We start from the raw sequence: 27898 nt of genomic DNA, 5'->3' as shown, positions 1-27898 counted from the left end.
TCCATGCCTGCCGTCAGATGCGCGCGGGTGCCCCACCACCGTATTGCTCGTCGGAAACTCTCGTCGAGCTTGATCCTTTCCTCGAAGCTGCCCGTCGTCTGGATCCAGCGTGCATCCAGGAATTCTTGCAACGGGCGCATCCGGAGCCTGCACATGGGAATGAGGTAGATGCAGGAAGACATCATCCCGAGGAGGGACTTGATGGACCTCACTTTGGCCGCGTCGGCCACCAACATCCGTTGCACCTTGCCCAAGATGGTCCTGGTCCTGTCCTCCGACGGGGAGGCCAGAAGAGACACTGTGTCGAGCCTCGCTCCCAGAAACAGTGCGACTTGCGCGGGCACCAGGTGGGATTTGGCGTAGTTCACGGAGAATCCCAGGTCCGTGAGGAGTTGGACGGTCCTTGCCGTGTGGACCACGGCGAGCTCCCTCGTCTTGGCACGGATGAGCCAGTCGTCCAGGTAGGGGTAGACGTGAATCCCCTCGCGGCGCAGCTGCGCCGCCACCGGTGCGAGGCACTTGGTGAATACCCTGGGTGCCGACCGTAGTCCGAAGGGAAGGGCTTTGAACTGGTAATGACGCCCTTGGACCACGAATCTGAGGAATTTTCGGTGCCCCTTTAGGATGGGAATGTGGAAGTAGGCATCCTCCAAATCCAACGACGATAGGAAGTCTCCTTCCTCCAGCTGACCCAGGACGTGCTGGAGGGTGACCATCCGGAACTTCTGCCCCTTGATGAACTTGTTCAGACGACGCAGGTCTAGAATGGGGCGCCATCCTCCCGTCTTCTTCTTCACGAGGAAGTATCTCGAGTAGACTCCGGAGCCCCGTAGCCTCTTTGGGACGAGTTTGATGGCGCCCTTTCTGAGCATCGCCTTTACCTCCAGGAGAAGTTGAGGGACGTGAAGTTCTTTCCTGGCCACGGGGGGGACGCGCGGGCACCTTCTTAGAAACTCGAGCGCGTGGCCCCGGGCCAGGGCGTCCAGCACCCAACGGTCGGTGGAGATGGACTCCCACACGCTGACGAAGCCCGCCAGCCGGCCTCCCACCGGGGTGCTTCGGTGGGGGCCCGACCCCACGGCCGGTTCAATCCTGCTTGGACGCGGCCTTGCCGCCTTGACCTCCTTGGCGACGACGGCGGAGTCCGCTAGACTTGCCTCGTCCTCTGTAGGCCTCTTGCGACGACGAGCGGGCCGCTTGACGGTAGGAAGCGAAACCGCCGCCGGAACCTTTGGAGGCACCCTTGCCTCCGCCGCTCCGAAAGGGCGTCCGTCGTTGCTGCAGGACTCCAAGGGCCCGGGCCGTCTCAGTATCCGCCTTGATGGCCTGAAGGGAATCGTCCACTGTCTTGCCAAACAGGTTGTTCCCGTCGAAGGGCATGTCCAGGACTCTGGTCTGGACGTCCTGCCGGAAGTCCGTAGCTTTGAGCCATCCACGACGTCGAAGGCAAACGCCGTTGCCCAGCTGGCGGAACCCAGTGTCGGCGATGTCCGTCGCCACGGTGATGGCGTGGTCCGAGGCCACCTCACCTTCCTGCAGGATCTCCAGGGCCTCCGCCCTCTTGTCGTCCGGCAGAAAATCCAGCAGGGGAGCTATCTTGTACCAGAGCTCCCTGTCGTAGCGGGCCACGATAGCCAAGGCGTTGGCCGCTTTAATCGTCGTCGCTGCCGACTAGATGACTCTACGTCCCATAGCATCCAATTTCTTTCCCTCGCCGTCCGGCGGGGAAGTCGATGTGGAGGCCGCACCCCCCCCCGCTTTCTTCCTGGCTGCCGCGGAGACGACGGAATCCGGGGTAGGCTGCGCCCGGAGGCATAGGGGGGCCGTGTCAGGGACCCGGTACTTCTTCTCGTACCGGTCTCTTCTAGCTGGCGTCGTGGAAGGGTTCTTGAGGAGGGAAAGGCCCTCATCCCAAATGTCGTCCAACAGAGGCACTGCGAGGACCGTCTTCCTCTTGGCCTCGCGCCGCTGATAAAGGAAGCCTTCCTTTTTCTTCTCCTCAGGGCAGAGTTGGAAAAGCTCGGAAGCCCTGGAGATCATGGAGTGGAAAGATCCGATCTCGTCGGGCGGAGAAGCCCTGGTGGGAGGCGACGACGGAATATCCTCGTCGTATGCCTCGTCGTCCGTACCCGTCGCTGCCGTGTCAGTCCCCGTATCATCCCCTCGGGTGGACGGAGAGGAGGGCTGGACGGGGCGCGACGGTTGAAAAGGAGGTGGTGGATGGATCCTTCTTTTCTTGGTAGGGGGAACACCAGAAGGTCCCGGTTCTGGATCCCCCGACGGGAGAGGTTCCTCCGTCGGTAACGGTAGCCTCGTCCTTATCTCGGAGCATAAGGACTGTATGGCCAACAAAATGGCCGCCGAGTTGTCTTGCGGCGCTGGCAGAGGGGAATCCGACGGGCGAGCAGGGGCCCCGTCGGTATCCTCGACGATGTCGTCGTCGTCACCTGCGTCGGGGTCCATTCCGACGGGCTGGCCTTGTTCCACGCCTAGGCCGTGGCTTAAGACCTCGATCAGCTCCTCTTCTGAGGTTGAGGCCGAATCTACGACGACGCCCTGCCCCCCCCTTCTTCTTCCCCACGGAGGGTTTCACGGGGGTCCTATCGATGGGCACAAAAGAAGACTGCCTCCGAGGAGGCAGGGAGATTCTGGGCCCTGAGGTCGCCACCACTGGTGCAGCCTCCACAGGCTGAGCCAGGGCCGCCGCGACCGTTTCGATAGAGGGCTTGGTCGGATGGATCAAGGCCTTCACCACCTTAGGTGCGCTCACCGCCTTATCCTTGAGGGAGGGGGCACTGCCACGCTCCTCCTCTGCCTTAGAGCTCGACCGGGGCCTCTCCAGGAGCTTCGCCGGGTGCTCGGCCTTCCTCTACCCGACCCAGAGCGTTGGCTCGTGGTTGATGGTGCCGGGGAGGGTGCGCCCTGCCTGGCGCCCGTAGAGCCCGACCGTTCGGCGCTCCCGGTGCCAGCGGACTCGCGGTGCTTGGCCTTATGTTGGGCCCCCGTCGCCGGGGCGCCCTCAAAGGTCTTAGAAGACCGCTCTGATTTCTTCTTCTTCTCGCCAGACGGGCTCTTACCCTCCAGCCAGTTGGCGAGACGTTGATGACGGTCCTTCATGGTCCGTTCCGACATGTTGCCGCAAAACGCACAGTCCTTCTCCACGTGCGTTTTGTCCTCATGAAGGCAGTAAAGGCAGAAAGAGTGTTCGTCCTCCTTAAAGACGTTCTGCAGCTGGCATCCAGGGCAGACCCTGAACAGCTTTCCGGGCGTCGAGCTTCCCTTCTCCTGGGCCATCTCCGAGACCGGGCCTGAGAAGCTTCTGGAGTCCTCCGAAGTGTAGCTCGACGAAATCTTCACCCTTGAGGGGCACAGACGAATCCGACACGGGTCCCCGTTGATCGGATGTAGGATCGGTGGAGCTTGAGGCTCTTTTGACCGAAAGAATCGAAGTTTTTTGTGAAAAAGCGCGAAAAAATAGCACTAACGCTCGAGAGCAATAGCACGAGGATCCCAACACATGAACGTGCGGTAAAAATCTGAAGATGGCTGCCGGAGGCGGTGCTTAGGTAGAGGGCAGTCATTGGCTGTGGTCAGTATGACGCAGAGACCAGTGATTGGTTATTACTACGAAAGACAGATCAGAAACGAAACTGATACTGGTTTTTTCTTTACCGAGGATTCCCAGCCCGACGACGGGGAATATTCATGAGCATGTGAATCCATGCCAGACCCCATGCTGGAGAAACTGTATTTCTGAGATATCTTACTATCAAGCTCTTCCCCTTTCTTTTTTGTTTTACATTATTGTTGTACTTTGAGGTATCGCAATCTTGGTATGTTTCATGCAATTGTGATTTTTGTTTATGCACTTAGCGATTGCCCCCCGTCCTCACCTTCCCTCCCTTTTTTTACTTTACTGATTGTAATGTTCCTTGAGCATGTGAATGAACTGATTTCTAACCTCTCTATCCTCCATGCACTTGGGGTGCAATACAATAGCCCTGCCTATGGCTGGAGCCTTATAAAACCCCAGTAAAATAGTTAGATAAAACTACTCCCAAATGATTATGTGGGCAGAAGGGGCATAGTGGTGAAGCATAAAAGTAGTTTTATACTATCAAGCATGTTCGGTCTTAAGCTGTACACTTACCACATAACACCAGTTTTCAACTGTTTGGATCATACATTAGGGCAGAGTTTGGAATATGAAGCATTGTCCCAAAGTTTTTTATGCCTCACCAGACGAAGGAAATCAGAATATAGGGAACCGGCTGCACATTTATTTCTATTTCAGCTGCAATTCAATGCTACCTTAACACAACGTTTTTGCAGTCTGTCATGTAATAAATACTTAAACCCTATAGATTTTCTAAAAATACAGAATTCTCTTACAATCCAATGTGATGGTTTTGATATTTGCACTTACTTGTTGGCACCCAAGAAGTAACCACCATGGGGTCCCTGCCCATATTCTAGTTGAAGATCCTGTTTAATATAAAATGGAAATAGCCAAATTAGAATGCCAGACTAAAAGAAAATAAAACAAATGTGAAAAGGTTATGTTTCAGAATGATTATGGGTTGATTGAACTTCTGTATGTTAATTGTGATTAAACACCGAGCTCAAACATTACATGCACAAATTTGGATGGGCCACAAACACAATGAAGAAAATTAGTCAAGTCGGATTGCCCTGTGTAATATGAGCCTCCTCAAACCACACAGTCTGAGTGTTAAAAACAATGATCTTGTAAATGAGTAATTTCATATTCAAGATTAAGTGAAATCTGGTGATTTAAGCATTAGGCTTTATGGAAAAAAAGCCTTCAACACAGATAAGACAATATTCTTTGTGACATGGAGCCCAGATGTTTTGACAATACTATATTGGTTAAGTCAATTTCACACACTTCTGATGTAGTTCCAAGACTGATTCTAGTACAGTCGATCAATGACTTGTGTGACAAATCCAAGGAGAATGTCAGCTATCCCCATGGGGACCCAGCCCCTATAGCACTAGGGAGGTGAGCCTGCTACATTTATCACCACCTTAAGATAAAAGAGTAAGTGGGATCCCTCTGAAGAGGACACCCCCTTAGAGGACAGGAAAGCCCCAAAGCGGAGGATAAGCCACCATCCCTCCCCAGACACTAACATCTTGATGGGGTATGCAGACGCTAGGGTGTATGAATCTGATATAAAAACTTCAGTGATAGCTGACAAGGCATCTGGCCAATTCTCTGACCAACTTCTATGGAACAGAGCAGGAAAGCAAGGAAGCCAGCCCCATTAAAGGGGCGTTGTGGAAGGATCCAATCAGGAGAGCGCTTCTGTGAAGCCCGCAGAGTTCAACTACGCTGAAACATGTGCAGGAGGTGTGGCCAACCTGGAAGAAAGCAGGCTAGATGCTGCGTCCCAGCCTACGGGGTGCACTAGGGAAGTGCAGCCAGGCAATGCAGACTAGTAGCCAGAACAGTCCTGCTCCCATTGGGAAATGCCAACAGAGTACCTCAGAGGGCCAAAGAAAAACCCTGACGAGAAGCCGCCAATGGTGTACCTCAGAGAACCAAGGCAAAGTGCAGTTGAGAGGCAGCACGCTGCCACACCGAGCGAGTGGAAGAGAAGAAACGCTGTTTGTTGAAGTGGCATCCATCATACCATTGTGTCACCATATATACAAGTGTGCAAAATGAAACTGCCAGAGAGATACGTGAATAAAGATAATCTACTAATACTGATTAATATATATTGGCAACATACAGCAATATTATTAGACAACTTCATGGAAACCATTTCAGAATTAATTTGCAATATTAAAAGGAATGAAAAGGATATAAACATCTTAGTATATGGAGACCTAAACATAAATTGTCTGTCTATTATAAATAACTCCCTTGAAGAAAAAGTAACCTATGGTGAACAGGCAGCCAGGCGATGGATGCAAGAAATGAAAGCTTGGAACTTACAGTTGCTGAATGGCAACACGCCAGGGGACATTCCGGCCCATCCAACCTGGCGAAGACTTTGGCAAAGTTCAACACTTGACTACATGTTCGTAGACGGAACCCTTAGATGCGAGGTCTTGTCTCTTAAAATCATTGATATGAAGGTCAGCGATCACTTCTTAGTAAAACTGTATTTGAAATCAAATAAACCTAGAAGGCCAGCCGCCAATGAAGCACCGACTCTTGAAGTAGGTCCTGGTCGTAACAGACTAAGACTAAGTGAGAATAATATCATCTCACTAAGGAAAGCACTAGAAAATAAAACAGAATTGGAACAAATTGAGTACACAAGTCTATTAGAGATATATCGGGAGAAAAAACGTACTAAGGCAAGATCGGATTTCACGCAGCTCCACGCATGGGATGCAGAAGTTAATGAAAAGAAAAAAAACCTGAAAAAAGCACTGAGAATGCTCAAAAACAAGTCCAATATAAATAACCAAAGCATGATAAGAAATCTGAAACAAACTTATAAGAACTGGCTAATTAGCCATAAACATATCATGTTACAAAGAGATGCTGAAATTATGATGGAAGTACTTGCTAAAAGAAAGACTAGAGATTTTTGGGCTTTGCTGAATAACATCTCAACATCCCAAGGAGCCATTATGAAATCTATGATTCCGGAAGTTCAATGGGTTAGACACTACGCAGAAACATTTAACAACAATCAACCCAATGAAAGAATTTTACCAACCTCGGAGCATGAGAGGTCAATTGAAATAAAAAAAGAGGATATCTATAGAAATATCCTAAAATTAAGTACATCTAGAGCACCGGGACCTGATGGTCTAACAAATTACCAACTAAAACAACATCCAGAATTATGGGCAGATTTCTGCTGCTCATTATTTCGGACCATTCTCCAGATGAAACAGATACCATCTTCCTGGCGGTGTGCCATTGTAGTACCAATTTTTTAAAAAGGTGCTCGAACTGACCCCAAGAATTACCGACCGATAGCTCTGCTCGATGTGGTCGGCAAAATCTTTGCTTCCCAGCTCCAAATCCAACTACTACAATGAATCCAAGATTCCAAAAGATACGATCTTCGACAAACTGGATTCGTGAAAGGGGTTGGTTGTGGGCTGAATCTAACAATTCTGAACTTTCTAAAAATGGAAGCTATCAGACAAAACAGAAAGATCTATGTAGCATTTGTTGATCTATCTAGCGCTTTTGATTCCATCGACCGTGAGATGCTCTGGGAAAAGATGAAGAAATGGAAGTGCCCAGATAATTTACTACAACCTATAAAGGAACTCCACACGGACACAGTCATTAAAATTAGACTTGATTCAAGTGGAACGCTGAGCAAACCAATTGAAATGAATCAAGGCGTAAAACAGGGCTGCCCGCTTGCAGCAACGCTGTTTGGCTTATTTATGTCTGATATTGGCGATAGTCTCGCAGATGTAAATTGCTTTCCACCGAAACTAAATGGGCAGGCAATAAGTTGGATGCTATATGCAGATGACATTGCATTACTCGACCTAACACCGATTGGACTAACTCGAAAACTAGCGGCTCTAGAGAGATATGTAGAACAACACAAACTAAAAATCAATCCTGCAAAATCTGAAATAATAATCCTGCAAGATTTAACACGAAGCAATAAACGGACTACAAAAAGCATCCCAAAGTGGAGATTGAGAAATGACATCTTAAGATGTGTGAAAAAGACAAAGTACCTAGGTGTCTGGATCAATAGTAACATAAATGACGCACCCTGGACAGAGAATGCTAAACAAAAATGTAGACAACTAGCAAGTCAAGGAGTAGTAATAAATAAAAAGTTTGGGAAATTCTCGTTACAACCAGTAATAACCCACTATAACCAAAAAGTGATTCCATCACTGATCTACGGGGCAGAAAGTGCATTAGGAGTGTCTGCCACTCTATGGCCAGAACTAGAAAATCAATATTGGAGGAGAGTCTTGCATTTACAGAAAGGAATCTCGAGTGCATGTGTGAGATATGAACTCAATCTAATATCCATACATGCCCGAGTGTTATGGAACACACTATCCATATATCGGAAAATCATCACAGTAGAATGTCTTCCTCAGTTCAAGATCTTACAAAATGCCCTGAAGAGCAACAAAGAAACCCTACTATGTAAATGGGCAGTTGGGTGTAAAAAGCAATTGGAGCTACTGGGAACTGATCAAGATACCCTGAGAAACAACCCGAATTATGTGAAGAAAAAGCTATGGGAACAGGATTGGTGCTCGACAGTTGATGATCGCAATCGCCACAAACTTATGGAAGATGCAGCTATTGAGGCAAAAGATCGAAAAAAATTGCATCAATACTTGATGAGATCTGCTAATGCAAGACATCGAGCAATCTATATGAAATTTCGTATGAACCCAACACCAGAGTAAGCCAAGCAATAAGAACGCGGAATTCGAAAGCATTACTCAGGTGTCGTCTCTGTAATAAACACCAAGAAACCCTTAAACATCTTACACTGTACTGTGAGGCTCTGAAAGACCGGAGATCTGTACACTTGGGACATCTAGTGCGGAAATACGCCACCCTAAGCGGAGAGGATCTATGGCGAAAATTTCATAACCCATGCGAAAAGGACATTTTCGGGTTGACGCATTTCTTAGAAGTACTCGAAAGTTTGCTAAAAGAGATCCAACTTGAAGAAAGAATCTAAAAAGTAATGGGTGCTTCAAAAATGTTGAGATGAGGTGATGAAATGAAGTAAAACCAGATAAAGGATTGGTAATGGAGTAAAGAATCATCTGTAGTGAACAGAGTTAATGAAAAGTGGGATCAACCAAATCGGAGAGAAGCAAGAAGGCATGGAACGATACACTCTTATGAAATAATGCACCGCAATGACTCATTTTTGAAGCACCCCATAGATAGATAAGGGAGGAAATGTGTGTATAATTTTGTTTTTTCAAAAAGTTTGTATAAACTAAAAAAAAAAAAAAAAAAAAAAAAAAAGAAGTGGCATCCAGTTGACCACTTGCATAAGCAGCTCTGCAATGAGAGAAGGGCCAAGCAGTCTTCCGATCCCTCCCTAGGAGCACAACTGCATACAAGCAGGTGCACAGTGGCTCCAGAGTATCGAAAGGCAGGCAGCAAAGCAACAGAGGGAGAGGAAAGCCCCAGAGAGGGGAAAGATGGAAGAAACCCCAGAGTGGAGCATGAGGAAGAAGAGAACCCCTGAGTCGAAAAAGAAGGAAGCAACCCCAAACTGGGGAGTGAGAGGAAGAACACCCCAGAGTGGGGTGTAAGAAGGAGTGGTGTTCCAGAGTGGGAAAGAGATCAAGAACAGGAACGATATGTCTCCACAAAGAAAACAGAGAAAGAAAACCCAGATTTGGTAGCAGAAACCTGCCTGAGTCCCGGGATGGCTCTCCAGAACAACACAAACTGTTTTGTCTAGAACTGTACACATAGGCGAGGGCTAATGGTAAAGAAACAGTGTTGGGGGATCTGAAGCCAGCACCCAACCTATTCCTTGGGCACTAATCAAAAGCATGTCTTTGGTTTGGCGTTTCTTTTTTAGAGATGGGAAAGAGACTAGGTTAGGGAAGGATTCTGGACAGAGGAGTTTATTTACCTTTAGCCATCTCAACGAGCACCCCCTTGACTTTCTTTTGTAGAATAGGGCTTGAGCTTGTAGGTTTAGGGAAAGAATACTCCTTTTGGTTCTGACAAACATAAAACCATACCTACGTGTCGGAATCCTGCTTCTGACCTTGTCACACTTGTTTTATACCAAAAAGAAAAAAAAGAAAAAAAAAAGGCTACAGCAAAGCATTACTGGAAGGGATCCCAATTAATTGGTTCTAGTTAATGCTACATAAACTCATCAAAAAAATAAAATACTGTATTGGCTATTCCATATAACATTTATTTATGATTAAGTCCCACAAGCCAAACTGCAATACGTAATGTGACGAATCTGGGCAATTTCATCCCTCCTCCCTGGTGGGCTGGGGAGCCACTACCTTGAGGCTAGGGAAGTGTGTCCACTCAGAAAGACCCTCCCTAGTGGTCTGGGTAAGGGGGTCCAAACAGGCGGAGACTCATCTCTTGTGTACAAGTACTCCCATTCCTGCAAGGAACTCCCAGTCCAGAATACGCTATCTGCCTACATGGGAATCGGAAAGACTTAACCTTGTTTTGGAATTATCGAATAGAGACATTGCTTCAATCTCTTTGAATTCAGGTAATGCTAGACTGCCTCAACGCCACAGTCGAAGAAAAAAGACTCACAACTTTTGTTTTTTACAAAAGAGGACCCTTGAATGGAGGAGAGTGAATCCTATGCAAAGGCGAGCCTTTGATGGGAAGAAGTCCTGGAGGGGCGCAGTCACGCTAGACTGCATAGCCAGCGGTAGTGTGGAGAGTGAACAAAGCACTTGCAAGATGCTGGAAGACTGGTGTTGTTCTGACCAGCGATGAAGACTACTGGGTCAAGAAGGGGACGGTAAAGCATCCATCACGTCTGGTGGGGCGACGCCCTTTAACAGACGCCGATGCCAGAGTGCAGCGGAGTTACCAGAACCCCGAGCTCCACATAAGAAGTGCATTAGCTGCCAAGCCGGGCAGCCAACGGGAACCAGTGAGGGGCAAACAGTGATATTAGAGGGTGGAAAAGCCACAAAGATTACAGGAGCCAGATAAATCTGAGCAGGCAGATGCCCAGTGGCAGAGCCAAGGGATGTGCAGGGGGCAGCCGAACCTCCCTGGATCCCTGCTGCGTCCCCAGCATCCCGCAGGGACGACACTCTGGATTAGAACCAGCCATGATTTAAGAAAAAGAAAAAAAAAACACCATGTGTGTGGCACACTGTGCCACTCACAGGTTTTAAAAAAAAATATTTTATATCAGCACTGGCCGAGTAGTGTCCGCCAGCCAGCGTAAATGTATATAAAAAAATAAATAAATAGATAGTGGTGCGCCATCATGCTCAGCGCCACTCACAGGGTTGCCATGGCAACCACGTCAGATGTGTGGCTTGCGTTGTGATGGACCGCCCCCGGTGATTAAAGTCATTCCGGGGCTTGCCGGAATGTATTTGAATGTATGTCTTTGAAATGTATGTTTTTGAACAAACATGCATTTCAATTTGGTATGTATGTGTCGAAATGCAATGCATTGTGTGCAGGACTAGTTGAGTGAGTAGCTGTGCATGTATGTATGTATGTATGCATGCATGCATGCGTATATTGGTATCACTGTTTGTCTTGGCATGTGTGTGTCCATGTGTTGGTAGCACCTCTGCAAGTGACTTACAGTGACCAACAACAAGTATGGTTGGTCACTGTAAATCCCTTGCAGAGACTGCTGCTATTGATATATTGTGTCAGAATCCTCATGCATGTGATTTAAAGTGACCATTACTGGCATGGATAGGTTTCCCATCAATGCCAGTAATGGTCACTTTAAATCGTAGGCATAAAGCACTGAGTCTTCGGCCTTCATGCATGGGATTTAAGACCTATACAGTGCCGGGCGCCCGGCAGATACCGAGGCGATCCGGAACTACCTCAACGACATAGAACTGTACTGGGTTGAGAGAGAACTCCGTGAGCCGCTGAACAATCCCATAACTCTAGATGAGATCCAAGAAGCCATTAAAAATCTACCGCCATCCAAAGCCCCGGGGCCTGATGGGTTAACTGGCGAGTTTTATGAACACTTTGCCCCTCTCATAGCCCCCCTTCTGCTAAATGTCTTCGAAGAAGCGATCGAATCTGGCATTGTCCCACAAACACTAAGGGAAGCCAACGTAATCCATCTACACAAAAAAGACAAACCTCCCGAAGAATGTAAATCCTATCGGCCAATATCAATAATTAATCTCGATAATAAAATTGTGGCAAAGATCCTCGCAAACAGACTTCTCCCGCTAATGCCTGCATTGGTACTCGCTGACCAGGCAGGATTCGTGCCTGGCCGAAACACTACATTTGGGATATGTAGAATGTTCGGGGTTCTGGCAGCCCTCGACCCTGAACAGCAGGCGGTGGCGTGCTGCTGGATGACGAAAAGGCGTTCGACTCCGTCGAGTGGCCCTTCTTGTTTGCCGTGCTGCAGCAGCTCGAACTTGGGAAACAGTTTATTAAGCGGGTCTCACTTTCCTACAATCAGCCCCTATAAGCAATCACTCTTGGGTCGACTCGCTCGGCATATATCAATCTCCAACGCGGCACCAGGCAGGGATGCCCACTATCTGCCATGATATTCGCCCTTGTGATGGAGCCCCTAGCAGCGGGCCTCAGGGAACGCCAAATTCAGAGAGGGCTCAAAATAGGACCTCACCTTCTGATAATTGTCCCTCGATGTCGACGACATAGTCCTGCACATGCAAAACCCCAGCGAAAACCTTAACCCGATCAAGTGAGAAATAATAAAGTTTGGGTTGGTATCAGGGTTGAAAATCAATCAATCTAAATCAATCGTTTTTCCCTTAAACACAAAGACCAAAATATTTAAAGACGATTTCAACTTCCATTGGGAAAAAGCTCACGTCTGATACCTAGGAATCCTAATGTCCCTGAATCACCACAACATATTCAAAGACAACTACGAAAGCACACTGAAAACACGAAGGGATAAGGTGAACAGGTGGAAAACTCTACCACTCACCCTCTGGGGAAGAGCCTCACTGGTAAAAATGGTAATTCTCCCCAAACTCCTGTATCTATTTTCCAACATCCCCATCCTGTTGACTAGGCGCTTCCTGGGTAATCTGAGAAGTCTGGTTCTAGACCTCATTTGGTCGGGTAAACCCGCAAGGGTGGCATACTCGTCCCTCGTACTCCCTGTCACTAAGGGAGGCCTAGCTCTACCCGATTTAGAACGGTACTACTGGGCAGCGCAAACCCAGTTCCTCAGTCACTGGTATACCCCAGTTCGTAAGACCACACGTACAGGTCGAACGTGCACTAGCCTCACCCAACCTGCTGAGGGCCCTGATCATCAGCAAACAGGCTGTGCCAACACAACGCTAAACATAGTGCAATCTACTTACACAATATGGCGGAAAATGGCCCAAAAGTACAAGATACAATCAGATACTCTCCTCTACTAACCGTTAAATTCATCCCCGGGGTCCCACTCACCGCCGAGAAAGTGTTTCTGAACTGGGCGGACAAGTGCAAAATAAACACACTAGGTGACCTTTTCATACAAGACACCTTCATAACGCCACAGCAAGCGAAGGAGAAAGGTGGCACCTCCACCCTTGACATTTTTATGTACTTCAGAGTTCAGTACACCCTTCAGGCCCTCATACCATCATTCCCACAACAACCACCCACTTGGCAGCTGCTGCACGGAGTGATTCAGGCACAAGGGGAGGGCAAATTGGTCTCATCTATCTACAAATCCCTGCTCATGGACACTCTACCATCGAACCCAAAACGAAAGCAAGATGGGAAAACATGCTACAAACACCCATCCTAGATGAAGACTGGGACTATATCTTACAAAAGACCGAAAAAGTGGCACTCAACTCCCGCTTCAAACAAATCCACTTCAACTTTCTGCACCAAACTTATTATACCCCCAAAAAGAGAAACAGACATCACCCTGAGTCGAACACATCTTGCGACAGATGTGGGACGCCTGATGCTGACTTTCTGCCCCAGGCGTGGAGCTGCCCAACAGTGGCCAAATTCTGGTCAGATGTGCTCAATGAAACTGACGCAATAATCGGCGAGAGGGTGGAGCACTCCCCACTAGTGGCACTCCTAGGGCTAACGAGACCCCTATCCTCGCACGTTAGAAAACTGGCAAGCATGCTATCGATACTGGCGCGGAGAGTGACCATGGCGTGGGGACGCGGTGCGCCCCCCACACCTGCGAACTGGAGGAGAGACATTGTCTATTGCCAAGAAACAGAAACGGAATTCATAAAGACACTACCCCTCCACGCGAGACCTCCGGATATTTGGGGCCCGTACATCTCACACCTCCTCTCCAGCACCGCGCCAAGTGAGCCACATGATCAGCCACCGCAAACTACACCCAAGTAAACTAAAGCAATAGAAGCTCGTTGCGTATTGGGACTGTGGGTGGGGGGGCAGGTGTAAGGGGGGGCAACAGTGGCATGTTTGCAGCCCACTGTTTGGGCTTGTTTGTACACATGTTTCACTAAAATGCAAAAATAAAGTTTTTTTTAAAAAAATGCATGGGATTTAAAGTGACCATTACTGGCATAGACAAGTTATACCCATATATGTCATATGTGTAAGATTCAAACAGGGGCAGCTCATACATAATGGGCGATGGGGCATTCAACCTCCTGAGCCCTTGCCCATCATGGAGGAGCTGCGCTAATCTAGGGGGCCTCACTCGGGAGCTTGTTACAGCTGAGGGAGCGCCCCAGGTCTGGCTTGAACGGTCATGGGGGAAACACAATTGAAAGCAAGCCGATCAGGGAACAAGAGGGCTTTGGAGAGTCCCAAGAAACCGAGAGACATTAAGAGTCGAGGCTGGGAAAGCCACAAGTGTTACGGGAGCCTGATATAGAGATAAAGCAAGCCTATCAGTGGAGGTCATTGGAGAGCCCTACAAAAAAGGCTACAAAAGAGATAGTCTGAACTTGAGAAAGAGAACCCTGAGGGTTGCAGTCATTAAGTACCGAATCAGAACATTATAAAGCAGCACCAAGTCGGAAATGGGGGTATCGCATTAAGAAAACATTTCTTCCTGGAAAGAGGGGCACGACAAGCTGCGCCCGGGGGTTAACATACAAGAGAGAAACCAGTTTGATGAAGTGGGAGCCAAGCCCCAACTTTTGGAGCATTGCAAACAGGACGGGCCATTCAACGAAGTCGAAGGTCTTTTCGGCATCTAAAAAAACGCAACCGCCTGGGATGTATGTTCAAAGGCCTCCCTAGCCCCAAAGAGGCGACGAAGGACATACATAGCATTTCTTCTGATGATGAACCCAGCTTGGTCCGCCAGCACCAGGCCGTGGCATCAATGGCAGTAATCGATTTGCTAGGACTTTCGGGATGATTTTGTTGTCGCCATTAATTAGGGAGATCCGCTGATAAGACGCGCAATCGTCAGGTGGTTTCCCTTGTTTATGCAAAAGTAATATATTTGCCTCAGGCAGAATAGGGGGAAGCGACCCCATCTCTAGTGATTACTCATATACCTGCAGAAGTACTGGAGCGAGAATGGGAGCATATGCCTTATAGAACTCTCTGGGTAAACCAGCGGCCCCTGGCGATTTTGATCCCAGTAGTTACTTAATTACCACTAGGATTTCTTTCAATGATACCTCCCGATTAAGAGACTTGCTGAGTTGTGACTCCACCCAGTACAGCTCCACCTCCACCAGATAGCGCTGTAGGGAACCCAAGCTCTGCGTGTTTTTGGATCTACATAGGTTCTCGTAAAACACACAGAATTCCGCAGCAATAACCTCCTCTGTGTGTACTGGCCCATCCCAGGGGTTCCAGATGCACTCCACCTGTGGAGGTTGCCTATCTGCCACCAGTAATCGTGCCAGTAGGGCTCCCAGTATCTGTCCCTCCCCGTATTGACATACCTGGTGACCTTGGCCCAAGAATTGAATTTCCCAGTCAGCATTAGACCTGAAATTGTCAAGCTCCTCGCGTAGCTTTGCTAGTGTACGTGGTTCTGCCGCAAAAGCATATTCTACCTCCAGTTCCTTGATTAGAGATTCCCCCTCCGTGAGATAAATACCCCTGAGAATCCCATTTTCTTTGGTCATACACACCTCTCTAATATAGCACTTAAGAGACTCCTAGAGAACTCCAACCGAGGAGACGGACCCCTCATTAGTTTGAAGAAAGGACTGAATTTCTTCTCTTAGTTACTGGTGGAACACCTGGTGCTGCAGTGAGCCAGGTTTGAATCGGCAGGAGTGGCCCCCTTTCTCCACCCTACTCTGCTCGCACTCCAGTAGCACAGGAGAATGGTCTGACAGAGTCATCACCCCACTTCAACTCTCCTTCGCGAGAAACCAGTTAGTAGTGCAGCCTATAGCTGGATCCATGAACCCAGGAGTGAAAAGTGTAAGCCTGTTCGTCCCTATGCTGGTGTCACCAGCTGTCTATAAAATTGTATGTCTTGCAGATTTCTTGCACCTGCAAGCTCGGCTTGGGAACAAGGCGCGGATCTGTCTCTAAAAGGGTCCATCACTGTGTTTAGATCCCAGCCCCATACATTGGTGGCGCCGTGACATTCAGCCAATTTCATTGTGACTGAAATGCATTATGATTGTCTACGTTGGGGCAGTACGAATTCATCAATGCCACCAGAACACCCTCGAGAACGCCACATACCAACAGGGTCCTCCCTTCGTCGTCTCTTGCTATTGAGACAAAATGAAACTCCACTCCCGATCAGAATAGCCCCCGCCCCTTACAAAGGAGGAATAGAAGGAAAAATATCTGACATCCCAGTGGGCGTCCCATTTATGTTCAGAGGATGGAGTCAGATGGGTCTCCTGGATGAAGGCCACCTCTACCCGATGTCTTCTAAGGTATTGTGCAACCTTTCTGACCTTGAAAGGGTTAATCCTGCTCAGAGGGTTCTCAATTGCTGGGTACAGCTTCTTGTGACCGTGCCCATTATGTGAATTCGGACTGCAAGTAAAAATAAAAAAAAGCTGGTGTGATGCCAGTTTGGGAATCGGACTCCCAACAAATAGAACAAAAACCAAGTTCCCGCCCACCCCCTTCAGCCAGGCCCAGTGGTTTCTTTCCCCAATGAACTAACTCCTAAGCACCCACCCACCCCCAAGAGTCACCCACAACTGGCCCAAGTATCCCGCTGTAACTCCCTCAAATCCCTTACCCTATCAGACCTTACTCCCCCAGTCAGCACCTGTGCGCACTCGTGTGTCGCAGGGGCTGACAGTTCAATTTTGAAAGACCACTACATGCGGTCACATTTTCGCAGGCTACTGCATGCCTTGTGCGTGTGCCTCCAGGATGTCGGCTGGAGCGGTCTACTTCCAATACATATCCTGGGTGCCAGGATGTCTGGTGTGCTGGGATGACTGGGACCACCGTGGTCTGTGATTGGTCCACATCTGGGATGGCTGTATGTGAGCAGATGTATTGTTTTCTCTTAGTTTTGGCGCAAAGGAGATTTTGGATAAGAGAAGGCATCTTGCACCCATTCCAGTTCGATCTTCTGAATTCACAACAAACCAACTATTCTTGGCACCTCCAACTTAACCTGTAAGCAAGCCTTTTCAGAAGTGTTCCTGGACCGCCCAGTGAACTGACTAGCTTGTACAGGACCTTTGCCCTGGAATCGCCGGCGTCTTGCGTTTTGACTTGAGCCTTTGGAGACTGTAAGCTCTGGGAATAGGACAATCTCCCGCTGAGTTTAGTACACATAGCATTCCTAGGTGTGGAATTAGGAGAGTACGCCTGAACCAGAGCATACGTGGTCACTGTGTCACCCAACTGTGGTGACAAACTTTGTGGCTGATGTGCCCTCAGACTTGCTGCAGCAAACTGGCCTAATCTCTTCATCAGGAGCGGAGAAATCACCACTGTCCAGCCACAGAATCATTCCTGGAACGCAGCCCCTGAAAGCTGCCGAGGCATGCAACTGCAGGATTTGAACCTGCAACCTAAGTGGACTCGAATGCCAAAGTTTTGTCCGGAGTGCACTGAAGGTCAGCGAGTACTTGCAACCCTTACCGTTGGCCCCCAACACATCTATTTTTATGCGCGAGTGTCCCCTGAGGGTCGCTCTTCTTTATCGAGATAGCATGTGCTACCAAGCTATTCCCAACTCTTGGATCCTCTTCTGCCCTCTTGGGGAGACCCTCCTCAATATAGTGGGAACGTATTCTTCACTGCCTCAGCCACCTTCCTGAGTAGCTACAGCCCCTTGAAGAGACCCCGTTTTGACAACTGCACAATTGCGTGTGCCAGCATCGAAAGTACTTTTGAGCTCAAGGCTCCACTCATTTTAGGAACTGGACTGCCCCCTATCTCGGACTGCCACTTAACTCGGACTGCCACAGAGATATTAGCACTGTATAACCCTTTTCTTTGCAGGTTGTGGAACTGTACTGAGTAATCTCCCTGTTGGCCATTGGTTACTGTATATATGTTTGCTAGATTAGTGTTGTGTTGGTTTTGTTATTACTACTGAATAATTACCTTGTGCTTGATTTAAAAGTGCTTCAATAAATGTACATATATTTTTGATATACACCTGACAGAGTAATTTGTGGTTTTGTTTACTGTGTGTGCTCATTGTGGGCTTTCGATTACCCTTACCCCTCGTGAGAACTAGTCTTGACCGCCGCCAATGCTACCATGATTGGTCTGCCTTGTCCAGAAGGTTACCCTGTTCATAGAAACTAGGGTGGCCTTCTGAACCTCTGCCCACCAGGTCAGAGTTCGGAAATCCATCTGAACACTCAGGAACTTGATCAAGTCCCTGAGGTCCAGGATAGGATGGAATCCGCCCCCTTTCTTCTGTACCAGAAAGTAGCAGTGGTACCAGCCTGTACCTCTCTCCCTGTTTGATACCTCCTCCACTGCACCATTCATGAGTAAAACTTTCAGTTCTTCATGGAGTTCGGTTCTGGGTGGGGTTTTCTGACAAAGGGTAGACTGTATCCTTGCTCCACGAACTGGAGGACCCATGCATCGGAGAGAACGTCCTTCCACCTATACCTAGGGCCCAGAAACGCTTGTTCCAACTGGAGTAGCATGTGGGGGAGAACTCAAAAGGGCTTTGACGATGCAGATACCCAAGATGTTGAGGGCCCAGAAGCCTTTTGTTGCTCCCCTTCCTGCCCCCAATTCTGCTGGGGCAAGAACGCCTTCTCTCTACCTGTTTGGCTTGGGGCAGCTGTACCCTTCTTACAAAACGGCTACAACACCAAAAGGCCCTGCCACATGAGCTCTGAGAAGGACTGCTTGGTGGGTTGCTGGACTCCTTAAATCTCTCCAGGAACTCATCGGCCTTCAGTCAGAAAAGATAATCCCCATTGAAGGCTGAATCACGGAGCTAAGCCTGTACATTCATCAAGAAGCCCCATCTTAAGAGTTACGAGGACCTCCGAAGCACCGTCCACATCCCCATCAACCTCCTGTCACAATTAGTTGTGTCGAAGCCTGCCTGAAGGGCTTGGCATGCCACCTCCTTACCATCATTCACTAAGTTCAGGAGGCCGGCCCTTACTTCCCCTTCGGGTAGGTGGTCAGCTCCCTTGGAAAATATGGATGTTAGAGTACTTGGCAAATGCGCAGCAGCCATTAATAGCATTTAGTGGCATGATCCCGGATGCAAAAGCCTTCTTCGCGAGGGCGTCTGTCTTCTTCGACTCCCCATCTGTATGGATGTTCAATGTCCTTGAATTCAGGATCGTGGCCTGGACCACTACCTTTGGGGGGTCCGATTGTGATGCTGGAAATGCATCGGAGGGACAGGGCCTCCGTATCCTTGTCCTTTACTGCGTTTTATTGTGCGTTCTGTCGTGTTTTCCGCGCAGGAGTTCATGTGGGACTCCGGGCTGTGCAGCTCTCTCTCTTTTTGTTTGGTGAACAGACCCATGGGATACCCTTATGGCACCCATGGGTAGGGGTGCAACCCTGTGCCCCTAGTGTATGTTTTTGGGCACCTGTGTGTGACCCACAGAGCAGGGTACGGGCTGGTGGCAGCTACATGCTGAAATGAATGGTGCCCTGAGCGTCCTCCATTTTAGGATGCCCAGGCCCTGTCATTGGAATCGGTAGATTTCGGATTGAAATAAATTGGCACCCGTGGCCTCTTGCCTTCCATTGTCTGTTACCTTGACCTTCCCGAAGTCCCGGGAAGCCCGGACTCTGTCCCTTCACCCTGACTGGCTGTTGGGTGGAAGTTCCATATATGTTAGGGTTGGGAAGTGCCGACCAGACTGGCTGGAGCCTTCTCAATGATCGTATGTTGTGGGTGGGACCTGGGTGAATGGAGTGTGTGACGAATACGCATTCTATGTTGTGGGTGTCTAGTATCTGGTGGTTGACACAATGACTGAGACGGCCCTGCCCGAAACCAGTATGAATGCAGGATGGAGTGTTGAATGGCTCAAAACTTGTCCCAATACACATAGCTTGTTGTGAGTGTCTGGAGAGAAGTGACTGGCCTGAATGCACTGTGTGCCTGATTGGCTGCCTGCCTGCATGAATGCCCTTAGTCGTGATTGGATGCTTCAGTGTGACCCAGCGGACTGAATGGGAGATCAACAGTATATCTGGGGACCTCTCACTGCTAGGAATCGTGTTCAGAAGCTGAAGTCCACTACGACGAGTAACTGGAGTAACTGAAGCTTGACCTTGAAGCCCTGCTGGACGAGAAGAATTGCTATTGCTCTCCTTCACAATCTGAAAGCTGCTCTGCCTCCAAGGACTGACCCAGAGAGGACCTGGTAAGGCGTCCTCTTCCTGAGCTACGAGGGACCATCGTGCACCAGCCGATCTTTGCCTAAGCTCCCTGGTGGACAGACCTTCAACAGGCTGCCGACCCGATACAGGGATTGCTGCGGAACTCCAAGGAGAAGCGCCCGGACAGTTGTCCGCCACTGTCGACGACCGCTGTCGCCGACCCGAGCAGCCGTGCTCCCGTTTGCCTAAGAACTTCATTGATCCAAGGACGCTCTCGTCCGCATCGTCGCCGCTGTATCCTGCTGGAGAAGGCCTGACTGTCGGCGCGCCGAGGAGCATCCACCGGTGGGTTTCCGGCCACCCAAAATACCACCGAGATGCTGACAACTCTACGCCCTTGCTGGGCCACAGTTCTTCAAACTCTCTGCGGTCCAGAACTATCGACACTGAGGTGCCCGCATGCCTCTTTCTTGCAGGACGTTTATGCTTCCCCGTCAACGAGCACCACTAGGAACGACACACCCACTTCAACGTCGTAGCTCGACCTGTTCTCCATCGGACGTTCGACGACCCGTGACACCTGCCTGAAAGGGAGGACACTCAAGAAGGGCCGCCAATTCCCCAACAAGGAATGCTACAACACCAAGGTACTTTGGGGTTGCAGAACTATTGGAAAGTCTAGTGGGAACAATATATGGACTTGGCTTGAATCTTTCTTCTACAGGTTGCCCAGGTGGGGGGATCTCCACACAGAACTGTGTCTAGTGGTGCAGGGCCAGTATTGATATGATATAACATTTGGCATTTGTTTTCTGCCAATTGCTCAACCATCTTGCTTTCCTTCCTCTCTCTACTGCTGGTTTCCTTTTTATTCTGATCTATGTGTCATTCTGACCGTATGCACTTTAATGAGATCTAATAACGTTAGTGGTACCACTTTAGAAACTGTAAATATTTACCATTGCTGATTTTCAGACTACAAAGTGAGTTATCGTGATATTGTATATACCTTTGAACATTAATTATATAAAGACTGTGTTGTAACCAATACAGTGTGTGGACATTCCTTTGTGGGTGCTTGGGGACTACACTGTACTTAAGAACCAGCTCGCAACACCTCCTGAGAAGCTAGGCCTTGATGCTCGACCACAACTACCAATATTAGAGAATCTTGGCAGCGGTCTCTGTGCCTCCCCTCTACCATATAGAGAGCGGAAGTGCAGACCTCCCCCCTCCGGTCTTTACACTGATGCGTTGTAAGAAAACAAAGGCCACCTCTCGTGAGCTTATATTATTTGGTAAGTTCCCCATCGAGCTCGGATGTTGCCATAAGCTTGTAACTGGGACGCTATTTGCACATTGAAGGGCAGGGTTCTCTCCGATTGCGGCCCCTTTCCAATATGTGAGCCAGCTCAGTTTGCTTTGGTCGAGGTGCTAAGGCCCGGGAGTGGCAACCACCTTCTCGATCAGTTTATAGTACTGAGCATTTGCGTGCACATACAGCGACGCCTGTTGCATTTCAACAACAGGAGGCGCAGCTAGCCCACTTGCGACGTGCAAGCTTGCAGCCAGCTCCATGAGATCCACTTGGTTATACATGAAGTCTGGTATCAGGTCTAGCATCTAGCCTGATAAGGGCTCCATCACAAAGGGGATAGGACCCCCCTCGTCATCCAATATGGTTTGCATGGACATCAAGAAAACCGCCCGCACTCCGGTATATAGCCTCTGTCCTGTGCCGGAACAGACCTACATCAACTGGGAAAACCTGACCTGGGCACTCAACTCATCTGCTCTGGGTGGCATCAAAGCCGAAGTGGTCTTCGACTTGGTTATGCTCGAGTGCGTATGACCTTTTTTCAACACCTTCACGCTGGAGGTATCCCGGCATTATCAGTATTTATGCCACCAATGGCATTGAGGCTGAAGTCGCACCTGCTTTGGCCTTTTCGAAAGCGGCAGCATTTGCTGTTTGAACGCTCCCACTCCAAATTTAGTGGCCAAGCTGGCTGGTGACTTGGAAGGGGGCTTCCCTAGCCCCAGTACAGTCGAGTGTTCCCACAGAGCCTTCAGATTCATCGACTGACGGGAACCTCATTGCTCTGTATAATGTTCCACCACCAGACAACACACACAGATGGTGTGTGGGCTCCTGATGTGCCTCTTCGAGCTGCAGTCCTGACATACTGAAGCCAAAATGCATTGAAAACTTCAAACCGTGTTCCGAAACAGCGTGCAGAAAAACTGACCTGAGGTATGCATGCGTAGTGCATGCTATATGTCCTATCGGGAGTCATGGGGTGGTGTGTTTGAGGCATGGGGATGATGCTGAGCCACAGTATGCGCCCTGTCGATTTTCAGAGCAGCTGAGGGGATGATCAATCAGGATGAGGAATTTGTGGGAGAATGCAATCCATTGAAAGCCAAGTATTCTGATGGAGAAGCTGTCCTAGACACGTAGAAACTCAAAGCCCTCTTGGGGTCAAACTTCTGCAACCTTTCCTCCTGATCACAATTTCAAGAATTGATTTATCAAGAATGAAGGAAAAATTGTAACTATTTTCTGGTTAACATGGAAGTCTGAAATAACCTTTGGTATAAACAAAGGTACGGCAAGAAGACGGACAACCTCCTTTGAGAATTGACGATAAGGTGGCTTGCATCTAGGTAAAAACGTTCAATAGTAAATTCACATATCTACAACTGAGAAAAAAGCAAGATAAAGAGATAAAAATAAAAATCTAAATATACACATGAACAATCCTTTAATTTAAATGTCATCATGTTAACAATCAATAGATTGCAGCTTCATAAGAAACATCAAAACCCTGATTGTTAGATAACAGTTTTACCCCCCAAAACATCTGGCCCAAAACCGACCTGGTTCAATACAATATGTTCTCAACATATACTTCCCAAAATGGCAAGCTTGCTTCTCCCCCAGAAAAGGACACTGCTAAAAGATGTTTTAATTATTTAACCTCTGAAGGCATCTTACAGTAATGGCAGGTTGGAGTTGGGAACTTCGATTTACTCTGAGCATTTATTATTTCCTGAGGAAGAAGCAGGTAAAAACTGAACCGCAGATGGCTACAGTTAGTTGGAATTAGGACATTTTTCCAGGTAACAAGGCAGGGAATCCTGCTTTTGTGCACTCTCGCCAGACTCTGGTACAACTTGTATCTTGAAAGCGTTTTGCAGGTATCAAACCAGTCGGCTTCGCACAATCTCCGCTTAAGCCAATTAGGATTCTCTATTAATTGGTTCATTGATTGATTGATATTTTATTTTTATCGCGCTCGTACACAAGTGTTTCAGAGCGTGACAAGGCAAGGGAGGGGAAAAGGGGAGAACAAAACAGCGATCTTACTAGGCCCAGTGACATTGAGAACACCCAAGTGCATGGAATAGGGGGAGGGGAAAAATCCCCCTGAATGTTTCCATTCAATTGCTTCAAATTCCATTTATTTGAAAAGGACACCCACATCAGGCCCCTACTCTCTTTGGTCCAGTTGACTCCATCGGACAAGGTTAACTTCTCTATGTCTAAGCAGTGGATATTAGAATTGAGGTCACCTGCCAGCAGGAGGGCAAATTCGTGAACACAATCCCCTCCAGTACTTGAGCAGAAGGGATAGTCTGTTAGGAAATGTCCCAAGCAGGATCTTTTTATGGTTACTGTAGATCTTAATAAATAAAATCTCCAAAAGAAGGAACCACAAGAAAAGTAAATTCAATTGCAAAGAAGCCCATGACGTCCCCCCAACTTCTACCCACTTTTAGGTCTAGATTGTAACTTCTGGCAATTAGAAGGCCCCCAAGCAGGTTGATCTTGTGACCACTGTATCGCTAGTAGACAAAACACTGTAGACCCAATAAACTTAACATTCCAGGTCAACCATGTTTCCTGAAGGATAATCGCATGGTATTCCCGCAGAACTTCACATAAAAGAGTTTGTCCACAGCTGGGCAAAACCTCTAGCATTTCAGAAGACAACTTTCAAATTATGTGAAGAGCTCAAGGTTACGTGGGTTAAAATCTCTACTACCTCGCTTAAGAGGACTGTTGGCAGGCATACCACTTAAGGTTACTGAATGGCTGGTTCGTACGCACCATGATTCACCATGATTGATCTATCCTCCAAACCTTTTCCCCCCAAACAATGTTCGCTTGATGAGTAATTCCACCTTCCCCGCATAGCCAAAGCATTTGAATTAAAAAGGAGAAATTACTTACTGTAATGCTCCTTCAATGGATTCTTCTCCCGAATATTCCCCATCCGATAGATATCCCATCCAGCTTCGCTGCTTTACAGGGGACGTAGAGGGCCTCAACTTGGTTGATCGATCTTGCCAGTTACTCTATCGTCAGCTCCGGGCGTGACATCAAGCATCAAATATAAACCCTGTCACTGCACCCCATACCTCAGTTTCCCCCTTTTTTACCCCGAGCGGACCATGATATGTAGGAAAACGGAGAGATAACAACGGGCAATAACGTCAAATAAGTTAAAGCCTCGCCCGTGTTCCCAAGCAGCGTGACAAGCCCACAGAAAAAAGGAACTGAGGTATGAGGCGTAGTGACAGTTTATATACAACACCGGACCTCACGTCTGGAGCCAACAATGGAGTAGTGGGAAAGACTGATCTACGCCCCCTGTCAAATGTTTTTCTGAAATAGCGAAGCTGGATGGGATATCAGATGAGGAATCTGTGGGAGAAAAGCAATCCATTGAATTATTGTTACGAGGTAGATTCTGCGGCACATACTCTTGATGGGGTGCAATGGCATAACTCATGGCCCTGAGACTTCCGGGCTCTGCTAAAAGAATGTCTCCAATCACCCACCCACAATGGTATTGTAATGAGACAATATCCATTCTTGCCTCTGCCAAAAATACAAGCAAGTCAATATCATGGAAGGTGAAAAGCCTAAGACTAGGAATCTCGTAAAACAGAGCCTGAACATTAGACCCTTTGAGAAGAGGTTTTATTTTGTCCAGTCAAATGAATCCCAAAGTCAGCCAAGGTACCAAATTCTGCTTATATCCTTTACTGGGCCACTTAATGGCATCACCAAGCTTAACTCGGTCCTCTTAATTTATGTAAAAAGTCCCCTGGTGATCTGCTGCATCTACCACCGTTTTAAGCATAGGCTCTGCACTGGACCCATTGGTTGATTAACAGTAACTGGGCTCCAGTGCCATACTTTCACTCGACCGCTTCTCCAGCCCCCCTGAATTAGCTCAATTCGGTAAATAGGAGGTATTCGAGTTTCCCCATACATGGAGGGTCAAAGCCCTCCGAAATTTGCGAGAATATTTCTCGTTACGGTTGCACCTCTTTTTTTTTTCTTCTTCTAGTCTTTCCCCCAGTTCTTTTAGATCTAGAGAGTTCGGAACAAAAGAGGGAGGGGATGACTGTTAAATGATTTCATACAGGGCCTTGTACAAGGCAGTGGATATCAGAGTCTGGTTGATGTCAAAAGGAAACCACATCAGGTTGGTTCTTCTGTGGTTAAGACTCCGATAAAGAGGAGCACCAGAGATCAAGTCCAACAGTAAGGAGTCCAAATTCTGTTGTATTACGGTCAAATGTGCTGGGCATATTACTTCAATTTTAATGTTGTGACAAAGGTTCAATGTAGAGGTGAGAATACAGGTCAGCGCCAAGATAGATGGTGGGCTCAATAACCAATCTCATCCAAGGTCGCGGACACTAAAGAGCTCCTTCTAGACCCTGAGGGGGAAGAAATCAAGTACTGGTCAAATACAGAATCTTCCAGACATTTCTTCAGAATTGGAGGGGTATTGGTGATTGAGCAAACAGCTTCACCTGTTAGGGGTGCAGCTGCTACCTTACCCCCAGTCATCCTTAGAGGTTGATGGTAAAACACTGACCTCGAGAGGCAAAAACTCTTGCTGGACTATGGACCGAAGGAATCTAATCTTATCACTTTTGGTTAATGAGACAATGTTTGAGGCCAACCCTATCTCTGCACCTAGGCCAGACCCCACTTCTTTATTGAAAAAATCCTCAATTGTTCTCCGACATCAGGAAGCTATTTTGGCAGATACCGTAATGGACCGGTCGGTGTCCCCACACCCCCGTTACCACCAGGCCAACCGGCATGCAACCTTATGGAGAACCCCATTGCTGCTTTGCACAGCAGATTTGTGCTTTTACTTTAAATTATACATTGTGAAGACAGAAGACAAAGGTGCTCCCAAAAGAAGGATCATTTTGCACTGTAAATTGACCACAGTTTTTATACGAGACACCAGGGTACTCGCAGATGCCTAGTAGAAATGGGCCCTTCCTGGCCCGGACTGCCAAGAGTGCACTTGGCCACGGCAGCCCGCTCACCTGAAAACATTTCTGCACAGCTGCCACCTATAGAGCCACCATGTCCTGAGGCCCTGAAACAGGGCATAGCTCTCCACCTGTTGCAATCAGAGGAGATGGATGCTGAAGAGCCAACACTAGGATGCAAGGAGCCGTCAGAACCAAGTCCCGTATTGTAGAAAGGACCCAGATACATGAGGGAATGTGTGATGTCAAGTCGCACCAACTGGCAGCCACTTTAGACAGCACCACTGACTTCGCTCTTCAGTTGGCACTCGTTTATACTTCTTACCATGATCAATTAAATTCTGTTTCTGAATTAATAGCCACGAAAAAGACAGTTTTAAGCACTAGTGGCTATCGAGAACATGATTGCATGGCCTTGATTGGGGAACCAATCGTGAAGGAAAGAACCAAGTTAAGATCCCAAAGGGGGACCACAAACTGTGTGGGTGCAGAACATATTTGTCAAGCACTTCAAGAGTTTGGCAATCAAAGAACAGTGAAATCTTGCACAGGGACCTCTTGAAAATTGAACTGGCTGGAAGGTAATGCTTGACTGGACACACCTGCAGACCTGCCGTTTCAGGGACAACAAACACTAAACAACAGAGAAGGTAGGGCAGGATAAGGGGTTTCCACTCCTACACCAACTCACATTTCCCTCATCTGCACAAATACGATAGACTTCGTAGCAGTCCTGCGTGTGAACAGCAACACCACAACAAGGTCATTGTTGGGCTCCCAGCCATTATCTCTCACCATTTAAACAGAAATGCATGAAAACAAACAGCCCGGGTGAAGAACGGCCTCCTGACTGCGACAAAAAAATTCCACCCTCAGCAGAAGGCATTGAGGCAGGAAGGGGCCATCTCCAAAAGGACTGAATACCAATTGCTCCAAGCCCAGTTTGTGATGATCAGGATCATAAGACCCAAATCACCACAACCCACTCTGAACTAAGGGAATTATGGAAGCTGGTGTGGAACGAATAGTGGAGCTCGAAAGTCCATTCCGCTAGAAAGGCATCCCTAAAGTCAGCTTCAGAGGAACTTCTTTACAAAGAAAGCTTGCACTTCCTGTTGCCCTCTGTGGCAAAATGATTGATAGGAGAGGTTCCCCAAAGGATGAAGATCTCAGAAAGGAGCATCACGCAAAGCTCTCAACTGTGAGAGACCGAGCTATGCCTTC

At 48.1% G+C, this 27898-nt stretch overlaps 1 protein-coding gene across 4 annotated transcripts in view; it reads right to left on the bottom strand.

Moving 5' to 3' along the window:
* MAP4K3 (mitogen-activated protein kinase kinase kinase kinase 3) overlaps window positions 1-27898 on the bottom strand; it is a 2398077-nt gene that overhangs the window by 1208564 nt on the left and 1161615 nt on the right. For all 4 annotated transcript variants that reach the window (XM_069606874.1, XM_069606875.1, XM_069606876.1 and 1 more), the window contains one exon: window positions 4427-4485. In XM_069606874.1, the coding sequence (XP_069462975.1) occupies window positions 4427-4485 (59 nt within the window). The remainder of the gene's footprint in view (window positions 1-4426; window positions 4486-27898) is intronic.

The sequence above is a fragment of the Ambystoma mexicanum genome, chromosome 4p, assembly GCF_040938575.1.
Source record: "Ambystoma mexicanum isolate Mex_15411 chromosome 4p, UKY_AmexF1_1, whole genome shotgun sequence".
In the NCBI taxonomy this organism is placed as follows: Eukaryota; Metazoa; Chordata; class Amphibia; order Caudata; family Ambystomatidae; genus Ambystoma; species Ambystoma mexicanum.
Note: the sequence above shows the minus strand (reverse complement) of the source record. Positions and strands in the feature narration are given on the sequence as shown.